The sequence below is a fragment of the Odocoileus virginianus genome, chromosome 23, assembly GCF_023699985.2.
Source record: "Odocoileus virginianus isolate 20LAN1187 ecotype Illinois chromosome 23, Ovbor_1.2, whole genome shotgun sequence".
In the NCBI taxonomy this organism is placed as follows: domain Eukaryota; kingdom Metazoa; phylum Chordata; class Mammalia; order Artiodactyla; family Cervidae; genus Odocoileus; species Odocoileus virginianus.
Window position 1 is genome coordinate 7952176 of NC_069696.1, and position 20839 is coordinate 7973014.

Consider the following 20839-nt stretch of genomic DNA (forward strand, 5'->3'; position numbering starts at 1 on the left):
AGACTCCACTGACCCTATGGCCCAAACCACCTTCAACTTCCCTCTGTTCTGATCACCTGCTGACTGGGTGTTAACCCGCATGATGGGCTTTGCCAGTGGAGCCTGCATTTCTCAAGGGCAGGGAGAATGTCCCGATTGGTTCACCACCGCCCAGCCTGGGTAGCACAAGCCCAGCCCTTGACCGACACTGGGGAGAGCCTGCAGCAGTGGACAAGTGAATGGATGGATGGATGAGTTTGGGGGTGGGGGTGGGGACTGGGAGCGCAGTTTGGAGTCTGACTTGGTGGCGCTGCCACAGCCTTGCCAGGTGACTCTGAGCACGGCAGTTCCCTTCTTGGAGCCTCGGTTTCCTCATCTGTAAAACGGAGATGACAACGGTGGCCTCACAGGGTGGCTGAGGTGTCAGTAACTGAGTTGGGATTGAGCTCAGGCCTGAAAAATGGCCCTTTCCTGCTGTATGATTTGGGCAGGAACAACCTGACCCGGTGGTGAGTAGAGACCAGACACTTCATCAGTCCTGGCAGAACCAGGAGAGGGGAGAGGGGTGGAGAGAGAAGGGGCTGGAGCCCTGTATAGCCCTCCCCTCACTCCATCTCCCATTTTAAGGATGAGGAAACTGAAGCCTGGGCAGTGAGGGTGGACTTGGAACCCCACCCCAGTTGCGGCTATAGGGTAGCTTGTTTAATACACTGGGATTCCTTGGGTAGTTCCACTTGTAAGGGTGTCATGTGCTATTCATAATTAGCAGCTAGAAGGAAATGGCAACCCACTCCAGTGTTCTTGCCTGGAGAATCCCAGGGACAGTGGAGCCTGGTGGACTGCCGTCTATGGGGTCACACAGAGTCGGACACGACTGAAGCGACTTAGCAGCAGCAGCAGCATACAGCTCCAGGGGCAGAGGGTGGGTCTGTGGACAGAAGGGCTAGTCTCCCTCTGAGTAGCTGGGACTTTGACCTTCAGGGACTTCCCTCATGGTTCAGATGGTAAAGAATCTGCCTGCGATGAGGGAGACCTGGGTTCGATCCCTGGGTCAGGAAGATCCCCTGGAGAAGGGAATGGCAACCCTCTCCAGTGTTCTTGCCTGGAGAATGCCATGGACAGAGGAGCCGGGCGGGCTACATACAGTCCATGGGGTTGCAAAGAATCAGACACGACTGAGCAACTTTCCCTTTGACCTTCAACCTCTCTGGGCCTTAGCGTTCTCCTCTGAGCAGCAGGTGAAGTAAGCCCCACTGACCAGGTGGTCCAGTGTATTGAAAGCCGTGGTGGCACATGGTAGGTGCAGGGTCTCTGTCTGCCCTTCACAGAGCTGGAGGTCTCTAGCCACCCACAATCCTGAGAAAGCAATTGTTAAGGAAGGAAGGAGGTGGGGAGAAGGCTGGGTACGGAGGGGTGAAGGGCAGAGCCTTGGAGTTAGGCTGCCTGGGTTCAAATCCAGGCACTAGCTCTGCAGTACCTCCTCAGGCAGGGACTGGCCTTCTCTGAACCTGTCTCCTGAATGGCATAATGGGCTCTTCAGCTCAGTTCAGTTCAGTCGCTCAGTCATGTCTGTCTCTTTGTGACCCTATGGACTGCAGCATGCCAGGCTTCCCTGTCCATCACCATCTCCTGGAGCTTGTTCAAACTCATGTCCATCAAGTTGGTGATGCCATCCAACAATCTTATTCTCTGTCGTCCCCTTCTCCTCCTGCCTTCAATCTTTCCCAGTATCAGGGTCTTTTCTTATGAGTCAGCTCTTCGCATCAGGTGGCCAAAGTATTGGAGCTTCAGCATCAGTCCTTTCAATGAATATTCAGGATTGATTACCTTTAGGATTGACTGGTTTGATCTCCTTGCAGTCCAAGGGTCTCTCAAGAGTCTTCTCCAACACCACAGTTCAAAAGCATCAATTCTTCAGTGCTCAGGCTTCTTTGTGGTCCAGCTCTCACATCCATACATGACTACTGGAAAAACCATAGCCTTGACTAGACGGACCTTTGTAGGCAAAGTAATGTCTCTGCTTTTTAATATGCTATCTAGGTTGGTCATAACTTTCCTTCCAAGGAGTAAGCATCTTTTAATTTCATGGCTGCAACCACCATCTGTAGTGATTTTGGAGCATAAGAAAATAAAGTCTCTCACTGTTTCCATTGTTTACCCATCTATTTGTCATGAAGTGAAGGGACTGGATGCCATGCATGATCTTCAATTTATGAACGTTGAGTTTTTAGCCAGCTTTTTCATGCTCCTCTTTCACTTTCATCAAGAGGCTCTTTAGTTCCTCTTTGCTTTCTGTCATAAGGGTGGTGTCATCTACATATCTGAGCTTATTGATATTTCTCCTGGCAGTCTTGATTCCAGCTTGTGCTTCATCTAATCTGGCATTTAGCATGATATACTCTGCATATAAGTTAAGTAAGCAGGGTGACAGTATCCAGCCTTAACATACTCCTTTCCCAATTTGGGGCCAGTCCGTTATTCCATGTCCGGTTTTCTAACTGTTACTGCTTGACCTGCATACAGATGGGCTCTTGTGAGGGCCTGAGTGACACGATACTTAGGAAGTGCACAGAACAGGTCCTGCACACACTCGCTAAATGGGTTAGGGTTGTGGGCAAACAGGGATTTAAGCAGTCACTGGTTTGCCTTCCTGTCTTCCTCTGTGTCTAACTGTGTGACTTCAGGCTGTCTTCTGAGCCTTAGCTTCCTTATCTGTAAAATGGGTATCATAATGTGGCCCTCAGTCGGCAGTACGGGCATCATTGCCCGATTGATGGAAGGTTGGCCCCATGGGTTCCCATCTCAGTAGACCTCTTGGGGCAGCAGAGATGATGCAGAGGCCAAATGCAGGGGGAGGATGGAGGTCCAGCGAGGACACTGACCTACAGGCCATGGGGCCAGGGTGGCAGAGCCAGGCCTCCCTGGGGGTTTGAGAGCTGATGGGTGTCCAGAGTGGGGTATCCATGGCTGCCCTCTAGCCTGACCGGGTCCCCGTCCCCTGCCCCAACATCCCCACAGCCTGAGGAGCTGACCAACATCCTGGAGATCTGCAACGTGGTCTTCACCAGCATGTTTGCCCTGGAGATGCTGCTGAAGCTGGCCGCCTTTGGGCTCTTCGACTACCTGCGCAACCCCTACAACATATTTGACAGCATCATCGTCATCATCAGGTGCTGACCCCCCTCCCCCTGCAGCCTGCGGGCTTAGAAATAGAGCGAGGTGGGAGGGGGATTAAATGCACTGACCTCAGCCAGTAAATGAAATTGTTGTTCAGTTGCTCAGTCATGTCTGACTCTTTGCAACCGCATGGACTGCAGCACACCAGGCTTCCCTATCCTTCATTATCTTCTGGAGTTTGCTCAAACTCATGTCTATTGAGTCAGTGATGCCATCCAACTATGGATGTAAATAAAGTACATAAGATCAAAGGAAGTTAATTATGCCAGAATGAAAATATTTGAAAATATGTGATTTATCAATATAGACGTGCTTCTGGATGAATGAATTAAATATCAAGATCAATAGTAGTGGGTCCATGACAACCACATTCCAGAGAAAGGATGAGCATAACTAATGTCTGGAAATGTCTGTATCTGCCATCACATGATAGAAAACTACCAGTGATTTTGATTGGCCACAGGATCATAGGGACTCCTCATTAATTCTCTGCCGTTTGTTGTTGACCATCATAATTAAAGGAATGTTGAATCTCAAAAAGAGGTCAGCGATATTCATGGGCTTTATGCTTCGTCAAGGGGGGGGTTCGTGGAATCCAGGTTCAGAGCCCCGAGTTTAGGGTGCCACGAGCTGCAGCGACCTGTCAAACGATATCTATTGGGTGAACGAGAGTATGAACAGGTGTCCATCTCCGCCTCCCCACCCTCCCTTCTTCCTCTGCCCTCATCCCCGCCTCCCACTGACCCCTCCTGCCTCTCTCCCCTCCCTGCCCTGCCTGCTGGCCTGGCCACAGCATCTGGGAGATCGTGGGGCAGGCAGATGGCGGGCTGTCAGTGCTGCGTACTTTCCGGCTGCTGCGGGTGCTGAAGCTGGTGCGCTTCATGCCCGCCCTGCGGCGCCAGCTCGTGGTGCTCATGAAGACCATGGACAACGTGGCCACCTTCTGCATGCTGCTCATGCTTTTCATCTTCATCTTCAGGTGAGCCCTGCTTACCCTGGGGCCACACCCGTGGGGCCTGCCAGGGCCGTGGGCAGGGGCCTGGGGGAGTGTGACTGAGCTTCTCCAGGTAGCACCCCAGACCTGGGTGTGAATCCTGGCACTGTCACTTCATCCCTGATGGCTCTGGGCAAATCCTGCCCCTCTGAGCCTCAGTGTTCATATCTGTAAAATGGGACCAGCTCTGGCACTTCTCTTAGTGGGCTGTTCTGAGAATGAAACAGGATGGGCGGGCAGGGGGCTTGGTATGTGTGTGAGTCCCCTGAGCCACCTCCATCCTTCCTTCAGCATCCTCGGGATGCACATCTTTGGCTGCAAATTCAGCCTCCGCACGGACACGGGAGACACGGTCCCCGACAGGAAGAACTTTGACTCCCTGCTGTGGGCCATCGTCACGGTGTTCCAGGTGAGCTCCAGCCTGTGTCCATGGGTGTCTGTCACTTTTTGGAGGTGCTCCCAGCCTCAGAGAGTCCCGGGAAAGAGCAGCAGCCTGCAAGGAGGCCCCTCAACCGCAGCCTCCCGCAGCCAGAGTGCCGCAGCTCTGGCTATGAGAGCCTGGTGCCCGTCCCGGTGCATCCACTCCTGCCCCGAGGCTTTGGGGTTAGGATTCTTCCCTGAAACCGTTTCCTCATGGGTACTGTGGTTGTGGGGGTGGGATTGTCAGGCCGGCTCGGAGGGAGTGCTGGTGACTGGGGAGCGAGTGTCAGGGCAGGACTGTGTGATGCAGGCCTTGAGGGTGTGGGCAGACCAGGCAGCGGGAAGAGCAAGGTGTGTGTGTGTGTGTGTGTGTGTGTGCGCGCACACGCGCGCGCGCATGTGTCTGCACACATGCGCATGCACTTGGGTCTGTGGCTATGCTCCAGCCAAGGCCATGATATGCGAGGACCCTGGGTGTGCATGAGTGTGTGGGAGAGAATGCTGTAGGTGTGTATGGGCTGCTGCCTGCCTGCAGCTAGGACAACCAGCGGGCTGGGGCCTGGGGATGCTCCGGGGCTAAGCAGTCGATTCCCACCCCCCACAGATCCTCACCCAGGAGGACTGGAATGTCGTCCTCTACAACGGCATGGCTTCCACATCCCCCTGGGCCTCCCTCTACTTCGTTGCCCTCATGACCTTCGGCAACTATGTGCTCTTCAACCTGCTGGTGGCCATCCTGGTGGAGGGCTTCCAGGCGGAGGTGACTGTGGCCCTGGTGGAGGAAGCACCCCTTTGGGGCCTGTATGAGACTGGGTGGGGGGGTGGCCTGGATACAGGAGGACCGCAATTCAAACATCTAGCAGGCAGCGGTTCTCCAGAGGAGGGTGTTACCAGTGAGGTGGTGAGCTTCCCATCACAGGAAGCATGCAAGTGGAGGCTGCATCTAGGACCCCTGTCTATCCCCCAGGGATGTAGGAATAAGTCTGTCCATCTCTGAGATCCTAGAGTCCCCAGGATCTGGGGTGCTCCATTTTCTGAACCTGGGGGACACTTGTTGTCGGGCAGATGTGGGTTTCTGGCTGAGGTCTTCATTAGCTTCTCACTTCCTTTTTCTGAGCCTCAGTTTTCCCATCTGTAAAATGGTGGTGGTGGGGAGTGATAAAAACGCATTGAAAAATTCAAGAGGGAGGGAAGGGCTAAACTGACTTTCGTTCCAATGTGAGGGACGGTCTCCCAGGGTGATGCCAATCGTTCCTACTCGGACGAGGACCAGAGCTCATCCAACATGGAGGAGTTCGATAAGTTCCAGGAGGGCCTGGAGAGCAGTGGAGGTAAACAGATTTCCATTCATCACCTGGGAGGCCAGGACTTTTCCCCAGACGTCCAAGCGGGCAGACGGTACAGCATCTGGTTTCCCCTCAAGCCAAGGCTCCGGGACTGCTAACTCTCTATGGTTTGTTGTTTATGTTTATAATAGACAGAAATGCTGAATCTCAAAAAGGTCAGTGACAGTCATGGCTCTCCTGAATTCTAGGCATGCAGCCCACCCTCACCCCTCCACACAGCTGGCCTGTTAGGAAGAGTTTTGGGCCTCAGGATGCCTGGGTTCTGTTGAGTACTTCTGGGCAGCTGGGAAGAAACCTCCCCAGCCCATGCTGTGTCCTTCTCAGCAACTAGGCTAGACAGGCTCTGCCTTCTTCCTGCAATGAGTACAGGAGTGAGTCTCCCATGTTGGGTGAAGCCCAGAACTGGCATCTAAACTTGGAAGGCAAGGGCTTCACTCATCCAAACGTAAAGCTGAGAGCCTTGGAGATGGGCATAGGGGAGGCACATGTAATGGGTTCTGACCAGGAGGACTTCCTGGTGGAGGAGGTCTCTCCAGAAAAACTCTTCTTTTCTGTTACTGTCCATGTCTGTTTCTTCGTCTCACGGCTTCTTTTGCTCTTGTCTGCCCCTCCTTCTGTCTTTATCTGAACCCTCCAGATCCCAAGCTCTGCCCAATCCCCATGACCCCCAATGGGCACCTGGACCCCAATCTCCCACTGGGTGGACATCTGGGCCCCACTGGGGCTGCAGCATCTGCTCCCCGCCTCTCACTGCAGCCAGACCCTGTGCTAATGGCCCTGGGCTCCCGCAAGAGCAGTGTCATGTCACTGGGGAGGGTGAGCTACGACCAGCGCTCCCTGGTGAGTCCTTGTGGGGTGCTCTGGATGGCTGCTTCCTGCCGGGTGTGTGCTGAGTGACCCAGAGAAGATGTGTCTGCCAGTCTGGTACCAGCCTCAGACTGGTACCTAGGTTTAGGACACCAGACTGCCCAGCCAGAACCAGGCAGGGACCATGTCATTTCATTCCTGGGTGCCCAGGGAACAAGGAATGAATGAACAAGTGCCAGTGGGTCTGGTGTAGAGTTGGGTTTTTGTCTTAGCAGCAACGTGCAGGGTAAAGAGCTGGGCCTTCGGGTTGGGGAGACCTGAGCTTCAATCTGGCCTCTGCCACCGCCAAGCTTTATAACCATGGCCAAGTTACAAAGCTTCTCTAAGCCTCCAGTTTCCTTTCCTGTAAAATGGGCAGATGCCCTAACTTGCTGTACCTTTTTCATTGAGAAGTGAAGCAGCAGGAGGGACAGAACCACGGGGTGGAGGAGACCAAATGTCCCAAGATGAGGATGGAATGAGAGGCAGAGCAGGGACAGGTCTCCTGGGGTCTAGCCCATTCTGTCCTTCAGTGGCCAGGTGGGTGGCGCCCTTTGGGCCTCAGCGGGTGTGCAGGTTGCCTTCAGTCACAGCCGTGACTGTGTGTGATGGCGTTGACCAGAGCCCCGGCCTTCCTCCCAGTCCAGCTCTCGGAGCTCCTACTATGGGCCGTGGGGCCGCAGCGGGGCCTGGGCCAGCCGTCGCTCCAGCTGGAACAGCCTCAAGCACAAGCCACCATCGGCGGAGCATGAATCCCTGCTCTCCGCTGAGCGTGGCGGCACCCGGGGCTGCGAGGGTGCTCGGGACGAGGGCCCGCTGCGGGCCGCGCCCCTGCACGCCCCGCACGCCCACCACGCGCATTATGGTCTCCACCCGGCGCATCGTCACCGCCACCACCGCCGGACGCTGTCCCTCGACACCAGAGACTCGGTGGACCTGGCCGAGCTGGTGCCCGCCGTGGGCACCCACTCCCGGGCGGCCTGGAGGGTGGCGGGCCCGGCCTCCGGGCACGAGGACTGCAATGGCAGGATGCCCAGCATCGCCAAGGACGTCTTCACCAAGATGGATGACCGCCGGGATCGCGGGGAGGATGAGGAGGAGATGGACTACGTGAGTGGGCCGGGCTCTGGAGAGCTGGCATGGAAGAGAGAGGGGCCGAGGGGCGGGGCTTGAGTGGGGCCCCGCCTAAATGGGCGTGGCCGTGGGGAGAGGACTTCAGGTGCGTGAGCAGGGGGCGGGGCCTGGACTGCCCACCGCTGGGCCTGCCCCTGGCACAGAAACCCTCCTGGCCTACCCTGGGTGGGGCGAGGATTCTGGTCTTACTAGGAGAGTTCAGAGGTCATCCAGTGGCCACACTCTGCTAGATGGCCAGGATGGGTGGAGGTGAGCAGCTCTGGGCAGTGCTGACCTGCCTGACCCCGTGGCCTTCTCTTGGCAGACTCTGTGCTTCCGAGTCCGCAAGATGATTGACGTCTACAAGCCTGACTGGTGTGAAGTCCGCGAGGACTGGTCCGTCTACCTTTTCTCACCCGAGAACAGGTGGGCAGGGCCAGGCTTGGGGTGCGGTTAGTGTAGGGGGTTGACGTGTCTGGAAGGAAGAGACTTCTGCTAAGCCAAGCAGGACCATTGCGGGGGCATCCCTGATACCTCAGAGCCTGCAGGGGAGGGAGGGGTTCGGGTGGGGGCTTTTCTGAGCATCTTCTCTTCCCTAAGCCATTCCTGGGCTCCAGGTTGGATAAATCTTCTGAGAACCTGGGGTGCTTCCTTCTGGAGAGGGCATCAAAGGGCTTCCTGGAGAAGGTGGCCTTTGTGCTGGGCTTTGGAAGCAGACAGCATTCTGCAGATGAAGAAGGAGGTGTGAGAGGGTGGAGGCTGGTCCAGGTGGAGAGAGTAGCCTGAGGAAAGACCTGGGGGCAGGAGCTAAGGGTATCTGGCCATGTGTGCCCATATGGCTGAGGACAAGACTCAGGGACACAGGCTGGTGTTTGGAAAGCTTTGAGTGTTGAGGTTAGGTGGGCGCCCTTCATCCTGGGGTGTTAGGTGCCTGCAGTGTGGTCACCGAAGGTGTCATCCTGAGAAGATGTGAAATCGCCACCTGTGATGTGTCCAGAAGAGAAGGGTCAGCTTCCTCCAGGCCACCCTGGTCCCCGTGTGTGCCTGGGCCTTCTACCTTCCTTCTGGCCAGGGTAAGGGACAAACCAACACTCACGTGGCCCCCCTGCCCGCCCTGCCCAGGTTCCGGGTCCTGTGTCAGACCGTCATCGCCCACAAGCTCTTCGACTATGTCGTCCTGGCTTTCATCTTCCTCAACTGCATCACCATCGCCCTGGAGCGGCCCCAGATTGAGGCTGGCAGCACTGTGAGTGGCTGGGGCCTTCAGGCGGTGCAGGGGACAAGGCAGAGGGACAGGCTGCCAGGGCTTGCTGTGGGATGGCATGCCGGGCTGGGGTTGGAGAGCTCTATGAGGCCGGATGCCACAGAGGGAGGTGTGGCCGGGAGCTGGCCTCTGGAGACAGGGACTGTGAAGTGGCAGCCTCTCCTGGGTGCCCCTTGGCTGAAGGCAGAGGCTGGCGGTTCTGGGAGCTCCTGGACCCACGGCCTCTCCCGGCTCTTTCAGGAACGCATCTTCCTCACTGTGTCCAACTACATCTTCACAGCTATCTTCGTGGGCGAGATGACCCTGAAGGTACCTGGCTTCACCTGGGACCTCTCCTTCCCCCTGTCCAGGCCCTAGGCTCTGGTCCAGCCTCCGTCAGCTGGTCACCCACTTGCTCCGCAGCAGCATTCCATAGGGGGTGTTGGAGGCCCATCCCCACTTGATGCCAGCCACTGGGTTGGGCTCCTGGGGTGGTGGAAGGAGGAGGGGGGCGAGGTCAGCTTCTTGTCCGCCGGGCGGGCGCTCAATGCATTTCCAGTGTCATGGAGGTACCTGCTGGAGGCGTGGGGGCACAGGAGTGGGTTCTGTCTAGGATGCTTCCGGGAGTGCTTGGCTTCCAATGGGGGTTAGCAGATGTGCGGGGAGATGGGAACCGGGCAGTCATGGGCCTGTGCTTCAGGGAATGGCTCCTTGGGTAAGGGGACACCTATAACCTGCCTTCGGAGGGGTGGCAGTGGACGCATCCACTCCCGCCCACCTGCTCCCCAGAAACCTACCTGACCCCGCCCATCGCCCCGCCCCCAGGTGGTCTCTCTGGGCCTGTACTTCGGGGAGCAGGCCTATCTGCGCAGCAGCTGGAATGTACTAGACGGCTTCCTCGTCTTTGTGTCAATCATCGACATTGTGGTGTCCGTGGCCTCGGCCGGGGGAGCCAAGATCCTGGGCGTCCTCCGGGTCTTGCGGCTCCTGCGCACCCTACGACCCCTGCGGTGAGGACCCCCCACCCCTGTGGATGGGGAATCCCTGCACTGCCCGAGGGATCTCCCATGGTCTAAATGGACCCCTCACTCTCCCGCTCCCGACCCATGTGGTCCTCTGTAGCATGTGCCAGGCACCATCTGAACTCCGGACTGTGGGCCCTGCTCCTGGGGTGGGGCCTGCAGCAGGTTCTGGAATGTGGGGGCTGAAGGTGGCCCCCAGGGCTGCTACCCACTCTCTGTGTGTCCTTGGGGGGGGGCTCACTGCCATCTCTGGGCCTCTAGTATCTAGAGGCTGCAGTATGTATCCCAAGGGATTGGGGTAAAAGCACTGGGTCTTGCTGTGCATATAATCTATGGCCTGGGGGCCTCTGCTCTGGTGGCTCTGGCCTAATAGGGGCTGTTCTGGGCCTGGCTGGTGGTTCATGGTATCCTTGGCCCCTCCCTGCCTGCAGTGTCATCAGCCGGGCACCTGGCCTGAAGCTGGTGGTGGAGACACTCATCTCCTCCCTAAAGCCCATCGGCAACATCGTCCTCATCTGCTGCGCCTTCTTCATCATCTTTGGCATCCTGGGGGTGCAGGTGAGGGGGCTGGGCCGGCAGTAGGCTGGGCTCTGTAGTTGAGGAAGAGGTTCCACGCTCCTGCCCAGCTCTCGGGACCTTGTGCCAGATGCCCTGGTGGAGCAACCATGGTCCCTGCCAGCAGGGAGCTCCCATTCCAGGCAGGGAGGCAGACAGGGCCCAAAGGGCTGAGTGCAGAGCAGGCGGGGTAAATGGGATGACAGGGGGCCAAGGGAGGCAGGAACACAGGGCTGGACTGGGGACAATGGGGAAGGAGGTAGCCTTTTCACCAGGCCTTGAAAGACAAGTGGTTTGGGCAGATCACAGTGGGGGCAATGTATGTCAGGGGCAGATGGACACATGGGGAGGTGGGGACAAGCAGAGCACTGGTGGAGAGAGTCCTGGAGCTACGACTGGCATGGAGAGGTGAGCTGGACCAAGGTGGGTGAGACCTGGAAGGGCAGCTTGGCTTCACTGGTGTGGGCACCATGGAGAACCTCTGACCCAGGCAGGGCCCTAAGCTGACTCAGATTTTGGTTTAGCCCAGTCTGGGAATAGGATAGGGCTTCCCTCATAGCTCAGTTGGTAAAGAATCCACCTGCCATGCAGGAGACCTCGGTTCGATTCCTGGCTTGGGAAGATTTGCTGGAGAAGGGATAGGCTACCCACCCCAGTATTCTTGGGCTTCCCTTGTGGCTCAGCTGGTAAAGAATTCGCCTGCAATGCGGGAGACCTGAGTTCATCCCCTGGGTGGGGAAGATTCCCTGGAGAATGGAAAGGCAACCCACTCCAGTATTCTGGCCTGGAGAATTCAGTCCATGGGGTCACAAAGAGTCAGACACGACTGAGCAACTTTCACTTTCAGGGCTGGACAGGGAGGAGGGGGTGCAGACCATAGACTGTATGTTGGGGAGTGGCCAGAATGACCTGGGTCTTCTGTGGTCTGAGCTGCCACTGAGACCCTGTTTCTTGAGGGTCTGAGCACTGTCCTGAGGCCCCAGGCTCCCCATGGTCCTGTGTTCCGGGCTGTGCTTTGGAGAGGCCCTGTGCACAGGTGTCCTTTGGGGTCACTGAGAGAGCACAGCGTGGCTTCCTGGGCAGGAAGGGCTTCATGCAGACAGTGGATCTGCCCCTTCCAGGCAGTTGACATGGAGAGGGCTTGGGTCCCTAAGAGGGTCCCTTTGCTTCTTTCTCTCTCTCCCTTGGAGATGTACAGGCAGCTTTCTTGTGTGGAGTCCCTGCCCGAATCCCCAGTGTACGTACTGGGGTCTGATCTCTGGGGTCTGTGGAAGAGCTGGGAATCAGACCAGGCTGTGAACTTTGGTTCTGCCACTTCCTGAACCTGAAATGACTTTGGGAAATTAACCTGACATCACTGGGTCTCAGTTTTCTCACCTGTGAGACGAGATGAGCGTAGCCCTGCCTCATGCTGGAGTACTTGGAGAGCAGGTGGGGTGGAGGGGGTTGGCTCAGGCATGCACAGTGTCCCTGGAGGGGCAGGTCCCTCTTCTGATTTGCACCCCAATTGCAAACCCCCCGGGAGCACTGGCAAGATGGTCACTAGCCCTGTGTCCCTGCCTCCAGCTCTTCAAGGGCAAGTTCTACCACTGTCTGGGTGTGGATACTCGCAACATCACCAACCGCTCTGACTGCATGGCTGCCAACTACCGCTGGGTCCATCATAAGTACAACTTCGACAATCTGGGCCAGGTGAGCACCCCGTCCTTCTCTTGACCTGACCCACTCCACATGAGTGGGGTGACAGCTCTTCAGTGCCAACAGGACTACAGACCAGGCTCCAGTCCTCCCCTGCCAGGGCTTCTGCTTTTCAGTTTAAACCTTCCAGTTTAAAGTTTCCATTGATCCTCCCAGCCAATGTGGCAGGCAGGCCCTGAAGGGTTAGCGCCATTCCGTGGGTGAGGGGAAAACATGTCATGAATTTTTTGCCTGGTTAATTTCAGAGCTGAGACTGGAGCCCAGGACTCCCAGTCCAGTGCTCGTTCTCCTGCAGCAGTATCTGCGGGACACAGGGCAGGCACACGGCGTGTCCTCAGCAAAGGTCTGTTGGCCGAGGACACAGCTCTGCCCTGGACTCGGGGAAGGCCTCTCTGTCCCTCCGAGGGGGCAGATGCAGCCTGAGCTGCCCATGCCACCTCCCCGTCCCCCTTCCTCCCATGTCTTCCAGGCCCTCATGTCCCTCTTTGTGCTGGCCTCCAAGGACGGCTGGGTGAACATTATGTACAATGGACTGGACGCTGTCGCGGTGGACCAGCAGGTGGGTGCGGCCGGGCTGGGTCTGCCCGGGCAGCAGGGGAGGGACATGGTGTCTTTGGGGCCCCCGGGGCCTGAAGCGGGTGTATCCCACTGTCAGCCATACCCGCCCCTCCCTGTCCTGGCCGGCACCCTCCCCATTAGGGCTGTGCTCTGGCTGGTGTAAGTCTGTGCTCCCTTGGCTTCCACAAGCCTGCTGTCTGCAGGGAGAGCGCTGTGAACCGGCTCTGCCCGGAGGGCCGCAGAGGCCGTGGGTGGAGAAGCGAGAGTGAGAGGTGGGCCGGGGACGGGCCAGCTGCAAGGACAGCAGGTGCACGCCTGGGCGGGCCAGTGACAGGCTCAGGGAGTCATGAGGCCAGGGCCGGGGGTAGGAGGTGGAAGGAGAGCGGCAGGAGGCAAGCAGGGCAGGAAGGCCAGGAAGGCCTAGGTGCACAGCTGGGGCTGGAGTGGAGGGCAGTGTGTGTCAGTGAAGGGGTAACAGTGAGGTGAACTTGTGGGAGCCTCCTGGGGCTGCTGGGTGAGGATGGATTTGGGATTGGGAGGGTGGAAGGGGTCAGAGAGGAGGCTGGGTCTGAGCCCTCACCCCCAAGATCCCTCTGAGAGTAGGGGTCCTCTCAGGGGCTAGGCGGGGGCCTTAGGCAAGACACATGGCTGATCAGGGTCAGCAGTGTCCTGGATATGGAAGTCATCGGGAGAAGGAGCAGGGAGATGCTCTAGGTCGTGACAGGACCCACTCAGTGAGGGCATCGGAGCTGGAGATGCCCCTAGGCTTGTAGGCCCCCTCGGGCTCTTGGCCTCACCCTGGACGGCTCTGGAGTGGTCATAGAGGTGGAGTTTGGGGATGTGGAGGAATGAGAACACATGGTGACATCACCTTCCACTTCTTTGTACACTCTTCCTGCCTGCCACTCCCACTAACACACACATATCTATGGACACACATAGATACACACACACACACACACCATCAGGGCTGTGATCACTCCTCTGCTGGCTGCTTTGTTTCCTGGTTTGTTTCTAGATGAATGAATAAATGAATGAATGGTTGGATGAATAAATGGATGATGAGCACATGGATGAATAACTGGATAGATGGGTAAACAGATGAATGAATGGATGGATGAGTAAATGGGTGAATGAGTGGATGATGGATGGGTAAATGGATGAATAAGTGGATGGATGGGTAAATGGATGAATGAGTGGATGGATGGGTAAATGGATGAATGAATGGGTGATGGATGGGTGAATGGATGAATAAGTGGATGGATGGGTAAATGGATGAATGAGTGGGTGATGGATGGGTAAATGGATGAATGAATGGATGGATGAATAAGCGGACGGATGGGTAAATGGATGAATGAGTGGATGATGGATGGGTAAATGGATGAATGAGTGGATGATGGATGGGTAAATGGATGAATGAGTGGATGAATGAATAGGTCAGTGGGTGGATGAATAGATGGTGGGTAGGGTAAGAAGACAGATGGCAGGGAAGGGGGCACTGTCTTTGCCGAGCACCATCCTTGTGCCAGGCAGGGTGGGCACTTCCTACCTTCACCTCCTGCAAATCTCCCAGTTGCCTGGGAGGATGCTCTTGGTGCCCCCCCTGCATGGAGGCTCGGCGAGGGAGGGCACCCCCCACAGTGGGCCCCGGGGTGCCCAGCCAGCCTCCCTCAGCCCCGTCTGGTCCCCGCAGCCCGTGCCCAACCACAACCCCTGGATGCTGCTCTACTTCATCTCCTTCCTGCTCATCGTCAGCTTCTTCGTGCTCAACATGTTCGTGGGCGTCGTGGTAGAGAACTTCCACAAGTGCCGGCAGCACCAGGAGGCCGAGGAGGCGCGGCGGCGTGAGGAGAAGCGGCTGCGGCGGCTGGAGAAGAAGCGCCGGAGTGAGTGGGTAACCTGCAGGGGAGGGGGACGGGCCCCTGGCCCAGGGCTCCTCTGCCCGCTGCTCTGCGGAGGCCTGGGCCTGACCATAGCCACTGGGCCTCTGGACCCGGAGGGAACAGAGGTCTCTGTGCCCCTGGCCTCGCCCTTCCCCAGTGTCTGCCTGACCTGACCTCTGTCATCAGTGTCCATCCAGAGTCTGATGGTGATCCCACTGCCTGCCCGTATGAGGCCCTGCAGCTCAGTCCAGGCAGAGGGCAGAGACAGAGCCCGGATGCCCAGCCCTGAGCCGTGGAACCCCTATCCTGTCCCCAGCAGACCCAGAGCCCATGAATGGGCACATTTGGGGTGGATGAGGACAGTCAGGGTCCCTCTTTGCCGCCCTGCCTCACATTCTAACCCCTTTTTCTCGAGGTGACCTGGCTGGGTGGGGTGGACCTAGCTGACTCCCAGGGCCTGGGGTGGACCCGATCTCCCCCTCGCCTCCTCCCTCCGCTCCGCCTCTCCCTCCGAGTGCTCTGCTCCCACCTCTGCCCCAACCCTCCATGGTCTGTGCCCCCCACCCTGCACCCCTGCAGAGGCCCAGCGGCTGCCCTACTATGCCACCTACTGTCCCACGAGGCTGCTCATCCATTCCATGTGTACCAGCCACTACCTGGACATCTTCATCACCTTCATCATCTGCCTCAACGTGGTCACCATGTCCCTGGAGCACTACAACCAGCCCACGGTGAGCCCCAGCCTGACTCCTGGCCCGAGGTCACATGGCGGGGTCGGGTCCTCAGTGGGACCCCACCCCAGGGATGGGCGGGCCAGGGTCTGAGCAGGTCCTACACGGGGTCCTCTGCTTAAGAAGCTCAGGGCCTGGTAGGATGGATGAGTGATGAGAGGGAGAGGTCACTCCTTTCCAGGGAAAGGTCCTGGTGAGTGGGGTGGGATGGGGTGGGAGTGGGGTGGGGGGTGACATTCAGGTCCAGCCTTGAACATGGGTGACAACAGCTGTGCTGTGTTCACTGAGACTCTGCAGGGCACACTACAGATATTAACTCTCGGATCCTCGCAGCAGCCTTAATGCGTGTGTGTGGCGGGCTTTCTCCAGATTTTGTAGATAAAGAAACGGAGGCTCAGAGACATTTAAAATACGCTGCCCAAGTCATTCAACCAGTGAGTGAGGCGGGACTGGAACTTTGGTTTGCCACCTGGCTCCACTACCACTGGGCATCTGGAGCCTGGCAGAGGGGCAGGGCCACTGAGGGCAAACACTGGGGAAGGAGAGGTGTCCGGTTCCCAGCTGGTTGCAGGCAGCGTTCACGAGGGACATGAGGGGTGTGTTTTGTAGGGGTGAGTCTCTGAGAAGACTTACTGGAGTGGGGGAAGAGGGGAAAGCAGAGCCTCCAGGTGAGGAATCGGTACGTTATTTTAAATGATAGGAGTGAGATACAATGAGTGCAGGCAAAAGGAAGGCAACCATTGATGGAATGCAGCAGTAATGATAGAACTTCTAAATTAACATGAAGAAATGGAATAAGTTCATATTAACCAAGTATTTATTCTGTCTGGTCTTGGACTATTACCTCATTTAATTTTGATAGCAACTTTCTAAGGTGGGTGCTATTATCATCCCCAACTCGTAGACTGGAAAACTAAGTCCTGAAGAAGTCAAGTGACTTGCCAAGGCTACGAACAAGGAATAAGTACTGAGTCTGAATTCACATCGATTAATAAGTGGTCTGGTTTTTAACCGCTGCCTTAACCATTACCCCATACTGCCTCCACTGAGTGGTAATTGGACCAGACCAGCAGAAATAAGGAAAAGGAAACAGCAATCTAAAATAAATAGTGCACTTTGAGTAAAGTGGGAAGAGTAAAAGCAGATATGTAAACCATTGCACTAAGCGTGAATGAAGGAAATTCTCCCCTTACAAGGCAGAGATTTTTCTGACGGGAGTAAAGGTGGCGGACGGGTCATGGGGCCTGGATCATGCTTCTTTTTGTGGCTCCTGCAGTCTCTGGAGACAGCCCTGAAGTACTGCAACTACATGTTCACCACTGTCTTTGTGCTGGAGGCTGTGCTGAAGCTGGTGGCGTTTGGTCTGAGACGCTTCTTCAAGGACCGGTGAGCAAAACTGGAATGGGCTGAGGCAGCGCAGAGTGCAATGCAGGAGGGGGAAGCAGTCCTGACCCCAGGGGAAACTCGGAGCAGCTGGAGGAGGGGAACGAGTGGAATCTGAGGACTGATGGCCACTGACCCTGGGTGCTGCCTTCAGCCCTGACGGGTGCAGGGCATTCTGCCGAACCCCTCTCATGGGTCCTCCGTACCCCGAAGGTAGAGCAGGGCACACCTCATATGAGTCCTTCTTTTCAGAGGGAACAGGTGGAGCTCAGAGAGGTTGATGGACTAGCCCAAGGCCACACAGAGGGAGCAGCTGGCTCAAGATTCAGCCCTAGGAGTCAGAACCCATTCCTCCTCAGATGTTCCTTTAGCCTGGTCAGCCTCTTGCTTGAGGGATAGAGGCTGTGGTGGGGTTGGGGGTAGGGGGCAGCGAGGGAGCTGGAACCCCTGGGATCTGGAGGGGCTATTAGGGATCCCCAAGGGCCATGGCAGGAAGGTGGAGGGCTGGGAAACTCCTCCCAGCTGGAGTGTGTCTAAACTCAAGTGCCTCTCGCCCTGCGTCTTACTCCCGCCCTCCTCTGCCTGGCCGCACAGGTGGAACCAGCTGGACCTGGCCATCGTGCTGCTGTCGGTCATGGGCATCACGCTGGAGGAGATTGAGATCAACGCGGCGCTGCCCATCAACCCCACCATCATCCGGATCATGCGGGTCCTGCGCATTGCCCGGGGTGAGGGTCCGGTGGGGCAGGATGGGCTGCCTGCTGAGCAGGGGGAATAGGAGCCTGTCCCTGACATACACTCAACACCCCCATGCTGTGTGCCCACACGTGCCCTCGTCCTGACAGCTCTGCCAGGGCATGCACCCTGGCATGCCCCCTCCATATAACACTCTGCCCAGGGTGGCCCAGTCTCAGGTTGGGTACCAACCTGTGGAGCCAAGAAGACACTCATCCTCACCAGCCTTTCTCCAGCTCTGGCTGGGACACCCTGTCCTTGAAATCCTTTCTCCTCCCAGAAGCCTCCCTTTCACCCCAAGGCTGTCCTTATACTTGTTTCAAAACACCTCCTGCCTCTGGGCTCACCCTTCTGTCTGCCCCGCCCTTGTCCCCAGATTCCGAGGTGGCGAGGGGTCTGGTGGAGAAACTCCGCAGTCACCCTGGGGCTCTTCAGCCAGAGAGGAAGGGAGAGACCCAAGGGCACTCACACGCTGGTCATGTGACCTCATCACGGTGCATTAGGTGCTCACTCACACACTGGATATCCCTCTGCTCCCTTGTGCCCGCCCTCCTTCTCTTGGGCTTTTTTACGCCGACACCCACCCGGACGAACATGTTTTTGTGCACTACCCCGCCCCGCATTCATCCGCACCTAAGGGATTGTAGCGCGGCATCTCATTCACGGCCCTGCACTTTCTCATTCTGCTGCATTCACATGCACACACTTGCACAGGCCTGTCCCCGCTGGTCTGGGCTGAGTGGGCCGGGCGGGGTGTCGCCCACAGTGCTGAAGCTCTTGAAGATGGCCACGGGGATGCGGGCCCTGCTGGACACGGTGGTGCAAGCTCTACCCCAGGTAAGAGCCGCCCCTCCCGCAACCTGGCCCGCTGGGGGCCCGCTGGGGGGCATGGGCTGTGACTTCCCTTCTCTTCAGATCTGCCCGGAGCCAAGGCAGAGTCCTGCCTCCAGAGAAGCAATTGTGAGCTCAGGGAGTGAGAGATGGGCGGGGTCCCATCTACTTCCTTCCTTTCTTGGTGGAGCACTTGCTCCCTCCCCCTCCCCCACTGCCTGTTCTGTACCCAGCCCTTGGGCTGGCCACTGAGGACCTGGGTTCTGCCCCCAGGAGTCTAGGGGCATGACAGAGGTCTCAGGGCAGTGTGGGGAGGCCCGCACATGGGGGAATCAGAGAAGGCATATGGCACTTTGAGCTTGACCTTGTAGGGTGGCTTGACCTTGTAGGGCGGCTTGGTAAGAGATGGTGATGTGGATAGAGAGGTGACAGGTATGACATTCTAGGAGGGGATAGCATGAGACCCTGACCTGGGGGTGGGTACCCTGAGAAGTTAGGAAAGTGCCCCCCACCATTGGAGATAGGGTCAGGGCCACAGAGGGTGCATCTTCCATCCTCCTGGCAACTCTGCAGTCCCAGACTCCTCCTCCCCTGCTGTCCCAGCTACTGATGAGTCCTCGTCTCCCTCCCCTCAGTACGGCCTCACCTCTCTCTGAGGTGAGCCTCATATACATTCATTTATTCACTATGACTCATCTAGTCTTAAAGAACTTTAGGTATCTTAAGGTAAAAGGCACGGATACAGCACGCTAAAGATGAGGATGAAAGAGTAACAGCCCAGGGAATGTGAAAGCAAATTCTCTCAGGCACCTGGGCTGAGGATATTGAGTTCCGTTCTGGAGTGAGCTTCCTGGCAGCCTCATTGCAAAGGGAAAGTGACACAGCAGACAGCAGGTCTGGATGGAAAGCAAAGGCTTTCATTCAGAGAGCTGTGGTCTTTCTTAACTTAAATCCCTTGGGAGGAATTTGTCACATGGAAGATGTGGGTGAGTTCTGGGCAGAGAGTAAATGGGTTGGAGACCAGACTCAAGCCTCCCTGAAAGTCAAAGTGTTAGTCACTCAGTCGTGTCCAACTCTTCCCGACCCCATAGATTGTATCCCACCAGGCTCCTGTGTCCCTGGAATTCTCCAGGCAAGAATACTGGAGTGGGTAGTCATTCCCTTCTCCAGCGGATCCTCCTGACCCAGGGATCAAATTCGGGTCTTCTGTATTGCAGGCAGATTCTGAGCCACCATCTGAGCCACCAGGGAACCTATGGTCAAAGCCTAGTGCCCTGTGAGAGCCTGGGGACGAGGTGCCTTTATTTTTCTTGCCCGTGAAATCAGGGCGGGGGGTGGTGGTGGCAGCAGTTTTTATCTCAAAGGGTTGTTGTGAGGTTTAAATGGTTAAAGCTTGTAAAGCACTGGATCATAAGAAGCACCATGGAAGAGTCTGCTAAAGACAGGAATGGGGGTGGCAAGTGTGTGCCCCCAGCCTGCCTGGCCTCCTGGCCCTTTCCCCTCTCCCTTTCCCCTCGTTCTGACCCCTGGGCATCCTAAGCCTACGTTGGCATAGGGCACATGGAGATGCCTAGGAGGTCCCAGCTTCAAGTAGGAGACATGTGATAGTAATTACAACTACTTTAAGAGATGTGTGTGCCTGGAACCATGTGGTATTGGGGTGAGGGGCTTACCCCTCCTATTAGCTGATCCTGGACATTTCCTTGGTTCTTTGTAAAGTGACAAGAAAACGAAACCTCAGCCCTTCCTTCCTCCTTCCAGGCTTTGTCTCAGGCACACAGAGAGAGGAGGCATCAGGGAAGGCTTCTCAGAGGAGGTGACCCCTGATCCAGGTGTTGAGGGGTGGGGAGTAGGCGTTTTCTAGGCAAAGGCAGAGAGAAGGTCTTCCTGGCAGAGAAAACAGAATATGCAAATGAGGTCTGTTCTCTGTGTGGCTGTAGTCTGGAGTTGGGAGATCAGTCTGGGAGGGGTCCACAGGGCTGGACCCCAGCAGCTGGGGCCTCACACCTGGCCTCAGAGGTGCCCAGTGAGAGCTTGTCTCTTTAATAAACCAGCATCATTTAATTAGACACTGTTGGTGTGATTGTGGCGCAGCTTAGAAGGAAACCCTTGCCTGGAGTAGAGAAACATTAGGAGCCCGTGATTAACACAGTTTACATTTCAGCAATTAACATGAACATCCTCAGATTCCATTCATGCAGGTCTTCTGAGGTTTCTCAGAGACACTTCCTTTCTAGGGCAAGAACATGTTGGAGCCTTATCTTACCCATAACATGAGTTAAAGGTGGTCTCTGGCTTATAGATAGACTTGAAATAGGTTTGGAA

General features: G+C 56.6%; 1 protein-coding gene across 3 annotated transcripts in view; it reads left to right on the top strand.

Moving 5' to 3' along the window:
* CACNA1I (calcium voltage-gated channel subunit alpha1 I) overlaps positions 1 to 20839 on the top strand; it is a 119490-nt gene that overhangs the window by 84998 nt on the left and 13653 nt on the right. For all 3 annotated transcript variants that reach the window (XM_070453363.1, XM_070453361.1, XM_070453362.1), the window contains 19 exons: positions 2998 to 3149; positions 3950 to 4135; positions 4442 to 4559; positions 5175 to 5330; positions 5808 to 5901; positions 6554 to 6756; positions 7405 to 7872; positions 8201 to 8301; positions 8998 to 9121; positions 9380 to 9448; positions 9944 to 10128; positions 10572 to 10698; positions 12262 to 12387; positions 12863 to 12952; positions 14645 to 14837; positions 15414 to 15565; positions 16842 to 16951; positions 17543 to 17676; positions 18450 to 18520. In XM_070453363.1, coding sequence (XP_070309464.1) covers positions 2998 to 3149; positions 3950 to 4135; positions 4442 to 4559; positions 5175 to 5330; positions 5808 to 5901; positions 6554 to 6756; positions 7405 to 7872; positions 8201 to 8301; positions 8998 to 9121; positions 9380 to 9448; positions 9944 to 10128; positions 10572 to 10698; positions 12262 to 12387; positions 12863 to 12952; positions 14645 to 14837; positions 15414 to 15565; positions 16842 to 16951; positions 17543 to 17676; positions 18450 to 18520 — 2859 coding nt within the window. The remainder of the gene's footprint in view (positions 1 to 2997; positions 3150 to 3949; positions 4136 to 4441; positions 4560 to 5174; positions 5331 to 5807; positions 5902 to 6553; positions 6757 to 7404; positions 7873 to 8200; positions 8302 to 8997; positions 9122 to 9379; positions 9449 to 9943; positions 10129 to 10571; positions 10699 to 12261; positions 12388 to 12862; positions 12953 to 14644; positions 14838 to 15413; positions 15566 to 16841; positions 16952 to 17542; positions 17677 to 18449; positions 18521 to 20839) is intronic.